Source organism: Periplaneta americana, chromosome 10 (genome assembly GCF_040183065.1).
Source record: "Periplaneta americana isolate PAMFEO1 chromosome 10, P.americana_PAMFEO1_priV1, whole genome shotgun sequence".
NCBI lineage: Eukaryota > Metazoa > Arthropoda > Insecta > Blattodea > Blattidae > Periplaneta > Periplaneta americana.
In genome coordinates this window covers 98,686,773-98,702,326 of record NC_091126.1, presented here as the reverse complement: position 1 = coordinate 98,702,326, position 15,554 = coordinate 98,686,773, and the positions used below count along the sequence as shown (strand labels likewise).

Here is a 15,554-nt window from a genome sequence, read left to right as displayed (position 1 = left end):
AATCCCAACATCACAATCAACATTCCCTATGTATCTGTCCAATGTGCTTCGGGAAGGGGCTGATATTAATTTGGACACTCGCGCTTGATCATAACCCTTGGGTGACACTAGTCTCCATGCTAGACAGTAACGGATACTTAATTCTGACCATTCAGGCCTTTTCTTGCCAAAATTATTTATTTGGTCAAGTAAATATACAGCTTTTTTAATTTTTTTCTTCAGCTAATTCTTTTATAACCGTTAGTTGATCTAATTCCGGATGATGCATTTTTTTTCAATTCAATTTTCATAGCTGCCATGTTTTTCTCTAGTCTATACATTTTAGATCGGCGCCTATTAATTTCCCTTCTTGAGCATGCAGAACTGTTATCATCTTTGAGATTAACTTGAACTCCTATCTCACACTTGTATTCAATTTCATCACAAGTTTCTGTGTGGAATTTATTTGACCCATCTGAAAAAAAAAAAAAAAACTTTCTTCTAGCAACAATACTAAGATAAAAAATTCAAGCAAATATTAAAAATTTGTTCTTAATTAAGTACTTTCCAGAATTCCCGCAAAGTTCTACCTCACTTTCCTTTTTCACTGAAGTGGTTCTTTTCTTACGAGGTGTAATCTTCCGAGATTGCAGATAACTGGGGTAAGCTGGGAAAATGCTTGGTATAACACCAGGCTTTAAACTTTTTTCTTGCAGTTCTCTCTATAGTCTTCTGAACGAAAATGGAGACTACACACACGTGAGTAATCGGTTGGAACCCACCTGCTACTTTTACAGGCACCTTGTCTGGATATAGACGCCAGCCACTTTTCTCTAAGTTCTTTTGCTGAGGGAATTTCATGATATTTTATTCCTTTTGAATGTGAACTTCCTTGTCTAGATTTACAAAGGGGAACACAACAATTCACCATTTTAAACATGAACACAGCACCTAATTCATTTCGAAAATTAATATCACGTTTCGCAATAATTTATGACTTTGCACAAACTTTATATACACAAATTAGAGCACAGACAATCAATATTTTCATCATTACTGACTTAAACGAGTATTTAGCTTAGTTAGATGTAATAATTAATCATACAATCACTAACAATCGCCTCAACACTTTAACACCTGCAGATTAGAAATGATGCGGTATGGTGCAGTCACAGTCGCGCTCTATCGGCAAATTCTAGAAACATTGCTATACGGCGTTTCCAATGTTAAATTTTACCATAGAGCAGGCAGTATATTACAATCCAGACGGCGGTGGCTAAAATAATAATTGAATATGAGTTGAGGCCACTGCCTGCTGGATCACATCTTATAGCCATGGATAAATATATAATAGGATGCGAAACTCACTGAGTTTCCCGTAACACATACTAGAGGCGCTGTTGTAGAATTGATCGTGCTGCCATCTATATGCGGTTAGAGGCGTTATTACATCTAGCAGCGCACCAAGTAGCGAAAAGAGTAACTACTCCGTGCATCCAGCAGCGCACCCAAGTAGCGAAAATAATAACTAATTACTCCGCGTATCTAGCAGCGCGCCTGGCGGCGAAAAGTTGAACTATATGCAGTAAATATTCCTCCTCCCCCCCCCCGCCCCAAACCCTCAATTTAAAGTAAAACTTTAAAATTTTTATTCCTCACATCATCTTTCACTGAAAATTGTTATTGGAGCCAATAGTTGGAAGAGACGGTCTATTTTACACTACCTTATAATGTAACTAATTAAAATACAGCCAAACAGGGACAGAAAATAAAAGAAAACAAGGTTAGATAATTGGGATTTTATTCTTTAGGTAATAGTGTATAGTGCACTTTAAGTCTGCAAAAACTAGTTACATAATTGAAATTACTATATTATTGTATACTATTTTACAATACATTCAACAACACAATTTTGACAAGGTCCATCATATCACTGTTTAACATACACTACATGTGCAGTAGGGTTACCAGATTGTAACAATTTAAAAGCAGGTCATTTTAAATGAAAAAGAATTTTCCATATAAAAGCAGGGCATAATAGACTAACTTGATACTTGACGTGACGTCTTTTTACATTCTGTTATATAATTAGGTAATTTGTTTGTCTTTGTACAATAAAACTGATACAAAACTATTATCATGAATAGAATTGAAGTATACGGATTCTAAATTAGCTTTTACCTTATTTAATTTTCGGATTGTTAATACTTCTCTGGTGACTTGACTTGTTTGAGCAAGGATTTTACACACATAATTCCTCTAATGGACCCCAACTCAATAGTTACTCTCTTTTGTCCATTGGGAATTGGCAAGAAAGAAAAGCAGGACAATTTCTGATTTTTACGAACCCTGGCAGGATGCAGTCCATGTCAAGCGAAATCCAGAACATCTGGTAATCCTATACACACAGATACACTTACATATTTAGTGTGCAGTACATTGGTAAAGTCTATACAACAAATTGAATAATTGAAATTGTGGGGCCCAGTCAGATAAGAGAAAAAGCCACATCTATATATTTATATTTTGGAATGCTCTGCCATCTGTGCTCGTTTACAGATGTAAATGATACCATTTGAATAATGTGTTGTCATATAGTTTAGTCAGAACATATTTCTTCACATTCCAATGAGATATCCTACGTATCGAAATTTATGGTTTGTCCCCTTGTCTGCCTGGACCCATCAACTATTGGTTAGTCAACTGTCCAAAAACAGGTTTGGACCCTACAAGTAACACTCATGGGACAATCAGAGCAGGAGGTAATGAGTAAGAGTGGCCAATTCCTTTCTCCCCTCCGTTGCATACATCGCTGACTAGATACATATTACATTAATCGGATTTCAGATACTACAAAAAAATGTTTGATAATTGAAACTGTCATATTACTATCTACTATTTTGCAACACATTTTAGAATACTTTTCTAGGATCACATCTAAGGTTCTTAGACATTGTTGTTTGGCATACACATAACGGTAACGTATACCAAAATGTTGTATGTACTAAGGGTCAGAGTGAAATACATGAGCTGCATCACTTACTTGCATTATGTTGGGCAAAAAAGTTTACTAGGTGAACTGAAGGTATGTTAACCCCCAACTTCCATAGTTAAATATCTCTCTTACATACACACACATGTACCACATACTGTAACTTTGCTCCCTACAATTACACAATATATTTAACATTTGCTAAAAACATTTTTTTCTGGGGCAAAAAAAAAAAAACAAATAAATAAAAATAAAAAAAATAATAAAAAAAGCTATGAACTTTCCACCAATATGATATTATACCTTTTTGTTACACACAATATGAGCTATTTACACTACTTTAAAGACACTGCAATTTTTTCTGCAGTCTCTTCACCTTTGCTTTCAGAGCTGCCATTTTTAGTTTGTTGCTCCTGGGTGAAGATGAGAAGTGAGGACTCGAGAAAAGTTTTCGTTTTGCAACACCAGGACCTAAAGATTATGAAATTAACTTCAGATTAATCTAATTGCTGGGAACTATTTTAAATAAAAAATGAAACGTGACAACACCTTTAACCTTGTTAAGTTAATGTAGGCCTAACAAAAGGCATGCAGGCTATGGATAGGCTATATAACATACTACAAAATTGACAATACATCAAAATGTGATCAATATTTACCAAGTTTGGAAGGAGGTGTAGCTGAAGCTGAAGGAAACTGTTCCATCTTGGATGTATTCATGTCAGTATCTAAGGAAATAAATGATAAATTAAACTGAAGCAAGAATTGAACAGACTTTGTGCTCCATTCATTTCAAACTGCTCTTAACTGTATAAATTATAACTCATATAAATGTTAAGTAATAGTAACAATCCAAAAGTTTAATGCTGCAACAAATTTGATTGTGTTAATCTGAATTGTTCGTTGTAATGTAATATAAAATATTTTTTTGCTAATAGGCTGGGCCATAGAGGACAACTGACACTAACAGAAAGGGATAATCAGCAGAGGTGTTGGGATATTAAAGAGAAGTCAGTAAGAGGGAATGATAGTGTACTTCGTGTGCCAGGGAGACTTGTCAGGATATCAGTTGCAATATCGATCGTCTGGTTCAAAAGTGCGACAACTCAAAAAAACAAGTTTTGAGATATCTTCAGTTGAAAGTTTCAAATAAATCCCCTAAAAAGGGACAGATTTGTGGTTCATAACCACTACAATTAGAACTGAGTCAGTATTCAGGACGAGTATATCACGATCTTCCAGTTCATTATTAATAGATTTCGAAATGTAGTAATAATGAATTAATAAAGTCCATAGTTACAATTACTTCTAAAGCAGTTTATTTCGTTTTTATTCTTTTGGGTTGTAAATATGACTTATCTCAATATTGAATCGGAAAGAGCTCCGAAAGGGGCTTTCAGTAGTATAAGTAACTAAAAAATGGCAATTTTTGAGTTGTCGCACTTTTGAACTGGACGATCGATATATAACAAGATAAACACCCTGCCCTGTAGTTAAGAGGATTTGTTATTATTCGCTACTGTAAAAGAATGAAGTATGAAAACTGCAGACATATGGCAGGGGGCAAATAACTTAAATGATTACTAGCATGTTACCAGGCTCACAAGACAGTATCGCTTACCTTCAGCTGTGGGAACCACATTGAATAGGAGCGATGGTTGCTGATAGCCCCTCAGCTGTTCACCAATCATACTGTTCCCTGTAATAATCACAAAAAAAGAAACATAATTAATTATGTACTTTGAAACATGTAATGTAAGAACAGCTGATGAGAAACTAAGGCATTCCTTGAAATCCATAAACTTGACTAAGTGGAATAATTACCTTGTTGGCATGCATCTTTATTCATCCCGGCATATGCCGTCGAAGCAGTAATCTTTGAAGCTGGAGTACTCATAGGAGCAGGAATTGTTTGAGGCATAGCTGCCAAGCCTGCAGCCTACTCAGTTGCAGCTTGTAAACCTATGAGACTACGCATACCTGAAAATAAAGAAAAGAGTAACGAAATCGGAAATTTTAAACATGAATGACATAAAAACATTGCTAGTGTACTAACTACCTTCAGCAGCTGCAGAATCAATCTTCGCCCTCCTACCATACGTCCGCAAAGTCTTGTGATGCCTGAAAGTTGGGGTAGACCCCGGTGATAAGGTCGCTCGAGGCATAACTGGGCTAGATGGTGGGCTCCGGATTTTAGGGTTTGATGGCACCACTAATCCATTAGCATGAACAGTGGGCACTGCAGTTTGCTTAAGTATCACTTTTTGTGAAGAGCTATAATAGTCAGACTCAATGAAGTGGTCCATGCAGATTCTCAACCTGTGTGTGTGGCATGTGCGGCAACTCGATACCGGTCCTCTAGCCCACAAAATCGGAGCCACTTCCAACACCTAAAGCAATGGATTACAATTACTAATGAGATAAAGTAGAAGAAATATTGAATAGAAATCATGCAAAAATTGGGGAAAAAAATAATAAGTTATCTGCTGCATTTGTGTTATTTTAAGAGATGTCTAATGCGCATCACTAGGTGGTGAGTGACCATAGGAAAACTGGTAGCAGCTACAGATATTGGGTACAAACTAAATTAAATATTAGGCCTAAGCTTATTATTATTATTATTATTATTATTACTACACATGATTGAGAATTTCTCCAGAATGGCTAACTACATCAAAGAAGGCATAATTTTATTTTCCATAACTGTGAGATGTTTATACTAAAAAACACGTGGTTTTAGTTTGCAGCCATGTGGCCTAATGCTACAATTCAGGTTTACGAGGTTTCATTTTCAGCCTTCTTGCTCCTTTTCGTCAATATTTCACATTTCGTTACAGTTTGACTGAATTTTGGAACCATCTAAATTTATACTCCTACTATAATCCTAAATAAACTAGCAGAAAGCAATGCACAGCTCGTCTAACCTACTTCACCAAAAAGTGCATTGTTTTCAAGTGTAAGGTTTAGGCTACACAGGACACAATAATAATACTAAAGCTTACCTCATAGGTTCCTGAGGAAAATTGAAAAAATGCTTCCCTCCCACAGTATTAACAGTCTTGCATCCAGGCGCTGAGCATCTTCCTCGAATCTTTTGCATTTTTCTGGAATCCATCTTGCCTTCATAACGCTGTTGGCTGATCATCGGCCAACGTTCTGACTACTTCGTATCGGAGAGTGGAGAACGCTTGTCCTCACGTAGTTCTATGATTTACCACCTACGACGTCGGGCGCTGATCACCTTATTTCAGAATACCGCTTCTAGATCGTGCTGTCCGCAGTTTCGCATCCTATTATGTATTTATCCATGTTATAGCCATGGACATCGCATGTACTGCCAGTGCGGTCTTCAGCATTTATATAAACGGAATTGTGTTATTTGAATTTTGTTATGTACTGTGTGTATATTTACATGTGAATATACGAATATGCCATGCAAATGTTGCGTACCTACCGCTAAAGGCAATTATTTAACTGGTTCGGAAGTCAGTGCACAGTATATATTGTGGTCAGTGTATTTTTATTCCCTAAGGAAGAAGATTTACGCCGGAAATATGTCAGGGCGATACATTGTCCCAACAAAATATGAGGTATTTAGGACTTGCTGGTAGGCCTAATTAATGTATATAATATTTATAAATAATGTTAGATAAATATTGTGCAAACATAATTTAAAACCCCTGTCTTTTGAATAGTATTGTTTGAATGTATCACCAACCTCTAAATAAGAGGTTATGTAACATCAGCAGGTGTGTTTTATAGCTTGAGAAACAAAAACTAATTAGTATTAATTTATTTCGCACCGCAGATATGCGAGTTACATTTTGAAAGCCAGAATATTGAATCAGAAGCATCAGTGATGATCCGAAAAGTGGGAGATTAGGAACAACAATTATAACGTCCCCGTCTTAAGAAAGGTAAGGTGCAATTTGTACAAAGAGAAACTAAGGTGAATCTTTCTTATGTCCCGGCCACTATAGAAACTTGATAAAATACCTTGAAAATGCCTTGAATTTATAGTATTGATTAGTGGAAATTGATGTGATCACTGGGAGAGCTGTAAGCCCACCGAACCCGCCCTAAATATGTACCTTATATACGAAAATCATCGTGCGTGAACGAAGAATAGAGCCATATTTCTTTAATGTAACAGTGGGTTTCAGTGTTGCCAACATAGTAATAATACTACACCCCTAATCAAACCTAACCTAACCTCTCATAATACTACACACCTAATCAACTCTAACCTAACCTGTCACAATACTACACACCTGTAGTAACATTCCTCACATTTAGTATCATTTCGTTTTCAAGTATTGCCGGCTCTGCCAATCGTGTCGGTTGCTATCTAGTGGAAGTGGATCGTACTAATTCTATGAAGAATATGGCGACTTTCATAATAATTACATTTTACATGTTTCGTGATATACTAAATGTGTTAATGTAGTAATAATTATATATATATATATATATATATATATATATATATATATATATATATATATATATATGGTACAATAAGATTTGAAATGTGTTGTAGTTGTGATAAAAGTATTGGATTAGTTTATAGCATCACATTGGCAGTGATAAAGGTGTACAATATTCGTTCAGTGGCTGTTGGATGCTCTAGATTGACCGAAACTAGTAAACGTTAGTTAATATTATTACGAAAGAGTGATGGAACGGAGAAAAATATATATAGGCCTATATTATATATATATATATATATATATATATATATATATATATATATAATTACGATATACCAAAGTACATATGATATTTCCGTGCAGATATTCTGCGTCATCATATGATGAAAGATGAGTGGAACAGAGAAATATTCTCTCTGGCACCTGGATTTGAACTCTGGTTTTCAGCTCTATGTGCTGATGCTCTATCCACTAAGCCACACTGGATTCCCATCCCGATGTCGGATTTGAATCCTCTCAGTTTAAGTTCCACCTCTTGGGTTCCCTCTATTGGCCTACTCTCATGCACTGCGTCATAGACATATGACAGTGGCACAATGTCAATACATGTGCAGAGGTACACTCGTTATGAGTGACTAAGTGGCCGGGATCTGACGAGTAAATGCCGTAAGTGCCACTGTCATACATCTATGATTCAGTGCATGAGGGTAGGCCACTAGAGGGAACCCAAGAGGTGGAACTTAAACTGAGAGGATTCAATCCGACATTGGGATGGGAATCCGGTGTGGCTTAGTGGATAGAGCATCAGCACGCAGAGCTGAAAACCCGGGTTCAAATCCCAGTGCCAGAAAGAATTCTTCTATGTTCCACTCATCTTTCATCGTTAGTTAATATGACGAAGGTTAGGGTTGGTTTGTTAAGGTTTTTAGAGCTAGTTCTCATTCAAATAATCTGATAACAAATAATGATAGATGAAGTATAGGAATTTTTTTTACACTCTACATTAATTTCAAATTGGCATGGTACAGTTGCTTCTGTTGGTAATACACGAAAAAGCAGCATGGCGGATGTCAGTGGGAAATGGTCTAAAGCTTCTCCAAAGTCTTCACCATAATCTAAGATAGTTTTCATATGAAAAATTTATTTCAGACGCTATGCCTTGAAAACTTCCTGGCTGTCCTTCGTATCTTTCTGAAGCAATATTATCCAGCGAGAATCCTGATGATCGTAGGGAACATCTAGAAAACAATTTCCTTAAAGCTTCAAGGAGAGTTTATCTGAGTATAATAAACAACTGGAAATTATAAACATTGCATGTGAAAGATACGCAAGTAAGAAGGATAGACAATGTAACGCTTCCAGTCATGGTAAGTGACATAAATACGTTAAACATTATACTGATGGCCGGTTTCACCAACCTTCGTTATTATTATAACGTCTCGTTAAATAATTTAATTAAACATTAGTCAGTTTTTGCGTTTCACCAAGCATAATTATTGCTAACATATCTTTAAACTCGTCGTTAATTTATTAGAACCTATTCGTCGCGTTAAAACAGTAACGATGCGTTAAGAAGTCAACAACATGGTTGACGTATTCGATGCTGAAATTCTTTATTTAGTACTTCAATATAATGGCGAACTTATATTTGTAATAACTCTCGGAATAATCATTTTGAAGATTTAAGTGATAAAGAATTCCACGAAAGCTACACATTAAGGAAATAAGCAGTAAGAATAATTCTAGAAGAAACTGAATATAGGTTAGAATACGACAGATGGAAACACCCACTTAACGCCTCTTCAACAGATTCTTCTCGCTTTAAGGTAATGTTACGGGAAGTTTTGAAATAGTAATTGGTGATATGGACGGAGTGTCAAAAGCTGCATTGTCTAGATATGTAAATAAAGTATCCCTACTATCAACATTACGACCACAATACAGTCATTATTTTTATAATAGGTTTATAGCTAAATTTCCTGTCGTCACTGACGATAGATGGTGTACATGTTCCAATCATCTCTCCTGGCAGTAATATGACCGAAAGATTCTGCAATAGAAGATCTTATTTTCCATTCAATATTCAAACAATTTCATAGGCCTATGTAAAGCTCCGCATATAAAAATTGTGGCTAAACTAGTGCTGTGGTAGTTTCCTTCGTACTCTGCTTATACACCTTCCGTGACAGGTTAGGTTTGGTTAGTTTAGGTTTTTGTTAAGTCTTGCATATACGTCAACTGCATCTCCTCAAAAATATCTTATAAATTCAACGATTTTCACTTCCGAAACCAGCAGAATTACCTCAGTGCTAGTTTATTGAAATTGTAATAGGTTAGAATACGACAGACAAGAATCACCCACTTAACGCCTCTTCAACACATTCTTCTCGCTTTAAGATAATATTATGGTTAGCACAACATTCCAAAGGAGGATGCCTTTTTTAATGAAAAGGGTACAAAGAGGTTTTCTTTTAGGAGAAAATGGATACCCCTTAAAATCCAATTTAATGACGGCTGTCCTGAATTCTGCCACATAAGCATGGTAAAATTGTTACAGAGTACATAAATTTGCATGAAATACAGTGGAAAAGTAGTATGCAATTTATGGAAGAGGCGATTTCCCGTCCTAAATTTAGGCCTAAGAACAACTGCTTAGAATGCTTTGATATAATTAATTGTGGCATCAATTCTGAAGCTGTCGACCTTATCGTCTGCAAAATTGTACTGCTCTACATTCCTCTTATTTACATTTGGAAACATCTGTCTTTTTGTTTTTAATTACGTTATGACAACATACTGTATTTAGGAAGAATATCAAGAACTAAGAACTTTTAGATGTTCTTAAAATTACTGCCTCTTACCCGTTTGCCTATGATTATTTCCTCATGCCAAACAAAGTCAGCCATGATCATATGTAACCAATGAAATTTGTGATTTCGAAGCCATGGTCGTATGAGAAATAAAACATGCAAGATAGAAGTACAAAATCCCCACGTTAGTAAACGCATACTAATTTTAAAGAAACGATGCTTGATGAAACAATCAACGTTTAAAGGTCTCGTTAAAATTAAACAATCTATTTGTTGACAAGTCGTTTGTGCTGATTTAAAGAAGCTTGGTGAAACCGGCCATGAATGACATTAGTGTTAAGATTTAAAAATTTAGAATATGCAGTTACTGACAAACTTGAATTGATTCAAGACTTGCTAATTAACTTGTGTACTGACTTGCCAGAAAAAGAGGAGACAATTAGTTTGCTAGTTCAACAGGTCTCTTTGTTAAATTGTAAGAAGTCCAGCTTGAGGTATTCATGAAAGTTAATAGTTTTCTGGTTACTGGTATGATCTATATCCTCACATTGTTACAGATACCTAAGAAGAAATTCAGGTTTATTGTTGCCTTGTGAAATTACATTAAGTAGGGTGTGCAACGATTTTTCCACAAGTCCAGTATTAGATCATCAACAGTCTTCAGGTTTCTTAAATTACTTGTCCAAGAAAGTATCATTTCTAAAGGAGGAAAATAAAAATGTCTTAGTGCTCATGGATGAAATCCATTTAAAAGCACAGTTTGATTACAAGAGTGGGAATATAATAATTAGTTGGTCAGGCAGAAGAAATTCACAGTGTGCTTCTACTGCATATGTTTTTATGGTATGAAGTTCGGACACAAGTTATTTAGATGTAGCACATAACTTGCTTGTCGCAACCATAAAAGCTGAACATTTGTATTTGTTTGTAAGGGGTATTGCTTATTTTAATAGGGTTCCAGGTTTTTGGCATTGTCTCAGATAACAATGCTATAAACAGAAAGACTGTTTCATTATTTAGTAACCTCCTAGGGCTGAAAGTAAAATACCAACCACCCCAATAGCAATGTCACTGAGTGACCCCTGTATACTTTATTTTTGACAGTGTACATATTTTAAAGTGTGTCAGAAATAACTGGCTGAATCAAACAGATCAGGTTATTAGATTTAAATGTTTCAGTGATGATATACAGGAAGGAGAGGCTTCTTTTGCTGCTCTTAAGGCCCTTCATGCCCTAGAGGAGGACAATTTATTGAAATATGGTAACATTCTGATATGTTAAATTACACTGGTCAACAATGATTTTGTTAAATAAATAATTTCGAGTGTATCTTACTGCCATCTGCTGATTCCAAAAATGAAGTCAGAAATTTTCCATCACCCACCATTTTTTTTTTTTTTTAATTTTGAAAATAAATGTTTTCCTGTTTATTAGACTAGACGCCAGTTCGGAAGGTGATCGGCTGCTAGCATTTGCGTCGAGAGAGACAGATAGTGAGAGAAAGGCAATGTACAGCATTGCCACATCGTACTTCACGCGTGCGCGCAATACAAGTAGCTGAGGAGAGAATTTCAATTTTAAAAAGACAATAATGGCCTTAGCTGTTGATTACTGCAAGCATGACAAACCTTTTATAGAACATTATCAAATCTTACGTTCTAATAATAACGCTTATAGCAAGTTTTATGATTTTTATGTGCGGTATTATTATTATTATTATTATTATTATTATTATTATTATTATTATTATTATTATTATTATTATTATATCATCACACAGTTTTAATACGAAATGTATATGGTGTATTACTAGAAAAAATGATACACTATTTAAGTAGAAATTGTATTTAGGTCTATTTCTAGGCACAAATTATTTTAGCTAGTTAAATACCCTAAAACAATAACTACGAGTACCATGTTATATTGTCACATTTAATATAAATTAGGATTTAATGAATATTCAGTACCTGGTTTTAATTGAAGCCGCTGATTCTCTCATCAGTCCCGTCAGATTCTTCAGAGTCGAATTCTCGAAGGTACATATCTAATACTGTACGTCGTAGCACACTTTTATTAAAATCATCTAATTCAGAGACTGTTCTTTCACAATGAGGATGTTTTCCAGGAGAACGAAACGTGGCAGTTCCGCTCACATTAAAAGATTTGTTTCCTTCACTAACAATTCTTTGCATGGTTCGCAAACCCACACCACATGCTTCTGCAGTCGTCTCCTGTGCGTTTGCAACATTGTGGCCAGCGCCATGATGCCCAGCAGAGTTCTGCTTGTTAATGTTTTTAAAATAATTATACACCTTAAACACTATTTCCCGCGCCTGCCTGTGCAGTACTTGTCTTTTTACAGTCTCTTCTTCCATTTATTTATCTTACACATACACAGTATATGTTAGTTTTACTTATTTGATGTTTTAAAACACTCACACGTGAACAAATTAACTCAAGAAGCACTTGTTACTGACTGATTCTGATTGGTTCTCCTGTTCAAGCTTGTGACGTCACATGCCATACAGGCTGCGGCGCATCTAGTAGCCGTCCGCCTTCCGTATTGCCGTCTAGTCTAGCATTTGTGGTATATAACATGCTGATTAGAAGGAGTATTTTACATTTACATTTCATACCTGTGTGTAAAAAAATGACTGTGATTGTAAGATAAAGTTCCCAGATGAATAGAAGCTTTCTTTAAATAAAGAAGCTAATCCTGTGCTGTCTTCCATTGTCAATTGAATTCTGATAGAAGTGTATAATATCGAACCTAATAGTGCATTGTAAGGAGTAGTGTATCCGTGGGTTTTTTTTAAAGCAAGATTTAAAGCGCTGCAGCAAGACCGTTCTTTTATTACATTTGCTTCACCGTCGCTGCAGCAGCGCTGTAGCAACCGTGCAGCAAATCAAAACATCCGTTTTACGAGTTTTGCTGCACGATCCATCATGGCGCAATATGTGTTGATAGAAAATTTTATTGATAATGTCAATGTACAAGTTGATTTACAAGAATATGAACGCCTCCTCCAGCACTGTAAGTACATTATTTTACTTTTTTTATTAATAATTATTGTTCGAATTCAACCGGAGAGTTCTGGTCTACGAAAGAATGAAAATAAAAATGGCAAATATAACACTGTATTATCTGTTTATATTTTATAGGTGACTATGCCATTAAAATTCGGCAGTTGATGGCCCGAAAGAAAAATGAAACTGGAGAATATTCATATCCTCTTGAAGAAGGTATGTACTGGTACCGGTAATAGTAAATGGAGTCATGTAGCCACAACAGACTAACCAGCAAAATCACATTTTTTAGGCATTCAGTTTCATTGTATTGTGAATTCATAGTATCAGTTTTTGGTGAAAATTCGATATTCCTCACATCACAAGCGGGGCGGGGGGGGGGAATACATACTTCATTAAAAATAACCTCAAAATTGGGTACGAAATTGTAACACGCCATTCCAGAGACACAATGTGATCACTGAGCTATCAGCTCACCCAACTTGCCCCAAAAACCTTTCTCGATAACAGTTCCGTATAGTAAACACTACATACTGGATAATTAGCAAAGCAACATTTTTAGTACAATTTGTGGCTCTATCCTTGAGAGTGCGAGTCGTTATATAGTCTACTCGGTAAGTCAAGACCTACTGCTAAAAATGAAACAATTAACAAAAGTTATCTGAGCTGTAACGACCTCATAAAATATGAGATGAAACTATGAAGGAATTGAATAACTAAAATACGATCATTTGATCCAGGGAGCATGCGTCATTTAACGTGTTTCTTAATTGCATTATTTATATTCAATATAGATCTTAACATCATCATCATCATCATCATCATCATCATCATTGCCCTTCCTCAAAGGCTTCTGCCATTTGCCCCTCCCTGTTCATTGCCACACTCCTGCAATTGTTAATTCCCAGCGTCCTGATATCCTGTCGAACACACTCTTTCCATCTTAACTTAGGTCTGCCAACTTTCCAAGTTCCTTCTGGCAAAATGTTAAATGTCTTCATTGTTCTTTGATCATCAGTGCGCAGTACATGTGCAGCCCATTGTAGTTTCTTGATGTTAATGAGTTTAACAATATCCGGTTCATTAAATAAATTGTAGAGTTCGAAGTTGTATCTTCCTCTCCATACCAGCACTCCATTTTCTCCTAGCAAATCAAAAATATATGTTAGGATTCTTGTCTCAAATGTATGTAACTCCTATCAAGCCTTGACAGTGGCCAAGTTTCGGAGGCATACATTAGTACTGATTGAACTTTATACATCACTACTTTAGTTTTCTGTATAGCAGTCGAGACCTCTGGTGTTTCCTTAGGCCATGAAAGCACCTGTTTGCACAAAGTACTCGCATTTGAACTTCAGTGCTAACCTTATTATGACAATTAACCTCTGATCCTAATTAGGTAAAACTGTGAACAACTTCGAATTTCTATGAATCGATTTGTATTATGTAGATCTATTACATTGATTTTTTTCGGTTTTCTTGGTCACTGGCATATACTTTCTCTTAGCATACATTTTGGTGTCAGGATAATTACCTTAGCATGTTTCTAAATTAGTCTTGAATACATTCTTTAATAAATCACTCCAAAGCAATGTCAATATAGCGTGAATTGTGCACGAAGTGAGGGGGATCCTCAATTTGTCTGTGAACAGTGGAGTAAAAATAGGAATTACTTCTGATGATATCTATGCACATACTCAGCATCTTGTCAGTTGTGTCATATTGTACAGAGTTGTTATTTGAACTTGGTAAAACATCTATAAGCTCATCAATCAACAGACCAATCAACCTTTAGTGTCTCTTTACTATTATAGGCTAAACAAATGTGATATAAAAGTTGCAATAACAGTCTGAGCGTGGGTCTGTTATTGCAGAATACAAACTAGAGGTAAAGAAAGTGAACAAGAACTAAAACTCAATGTTGAGAGTGGAAAACAAGAGATTATGTGATCAGGTATTTTTTTAAGATACAGTAGTTTCAACTACTTGCCTGCAGATGACAACAAAATTTCATTTTTACAAAATTGCTGGATGGTTATAGTTGCATAACTCTGTTCAAATAGAAATGCAGGCTAAAACAGTTGAATTGGACACACTTATTTGTATTCATATTTATAAATGTTGAGTAACATGTACTTTTTTTTTTCTTTGCAGAACGCAACTGTATCTTTGCAGAAACGCGACATGAGAATCCAACCATTGAAGTTGGCAACATGAGTAAAACCCAACAGGAGGATGAAAATGGGTTCCATTGGACTACTGCCAGCACATTATTGCTTATCCGTGTCCGGGAAGAAGTGGACCCTGAATTTCAA

At 35.7% G+C, this 15,554-nt stretch overlaps 1 protein-coding gene and 1 long non-coding RNA gene across 14 annotated transcripts in view; one reads left to right on the top strand and one right to left on the bottom strand.

The window, feature by feature from the left end:
- Nucleotides 1–3,290: 3,290 nt before the first annotated feature.
- The window catches only part of LOC138707927 (uncharacterized), a 272,613-nt gene continuing 260,349 nt past the window's right edge, over nt 3,291–15,554 (bottom strand). Inside the window, exons 1-6 of one of the 3 annotated variants that reach the window (XM_069837995.1) lie at nt 5,974–6,108; nt 5,031–5,361; nt 4,796–4,951; nt 4,593–4,670; nt 3,631–3,699; nt 3,291–3,442 (exon numbers count right to left, since the gene is read on the bottom strand). In XM_069837995.1, coding sequence (XP_069694096.1) covers nt 3,312–3,442; nt 3,631–3,699; nt 4,593–4,670; nt 4,796–4,892 — 375 coding nt within the window. In that variant the 5' untranslated portion in view covers nt 4,893–4,951; nt 5,031–5,361; nt 5,974–6,108 and the 3' untranslated portion in view covers nt 3,291–3,311. Of the gene's footprint in view, nt 3,443–3,630; nt 3,700–4,592; nt 4,671–4,795; nt 4,952–5,030; nt 5,545–5,973; nt 6,109–15,554 lie in introns of those variants that run through there. The other 2 variants (XR_011334448.1, XM_069837993.1) reach the window with 2 other exon arrangements.
- LOC138707928 (uncharacterized) overlaps nt 6,284–15,554 on the top strand; it is a 57,854-nt gene continuing 48,583 nt past the window's right edge. For 3 of the 11 annotated variants that reach the window (XR_011334459.1, XR_011334450.1, XR_011334449.1), the window contains exon 1: nt 7,812–8,768. This is a non-coding gene — a long non-coding RNA (uncharacterized lncRNA). The other 8 variants (XR_011334452.1, XR_011334453.1, XR_011334451.1 and 5 more) reach the window with 8 other exon arrangements.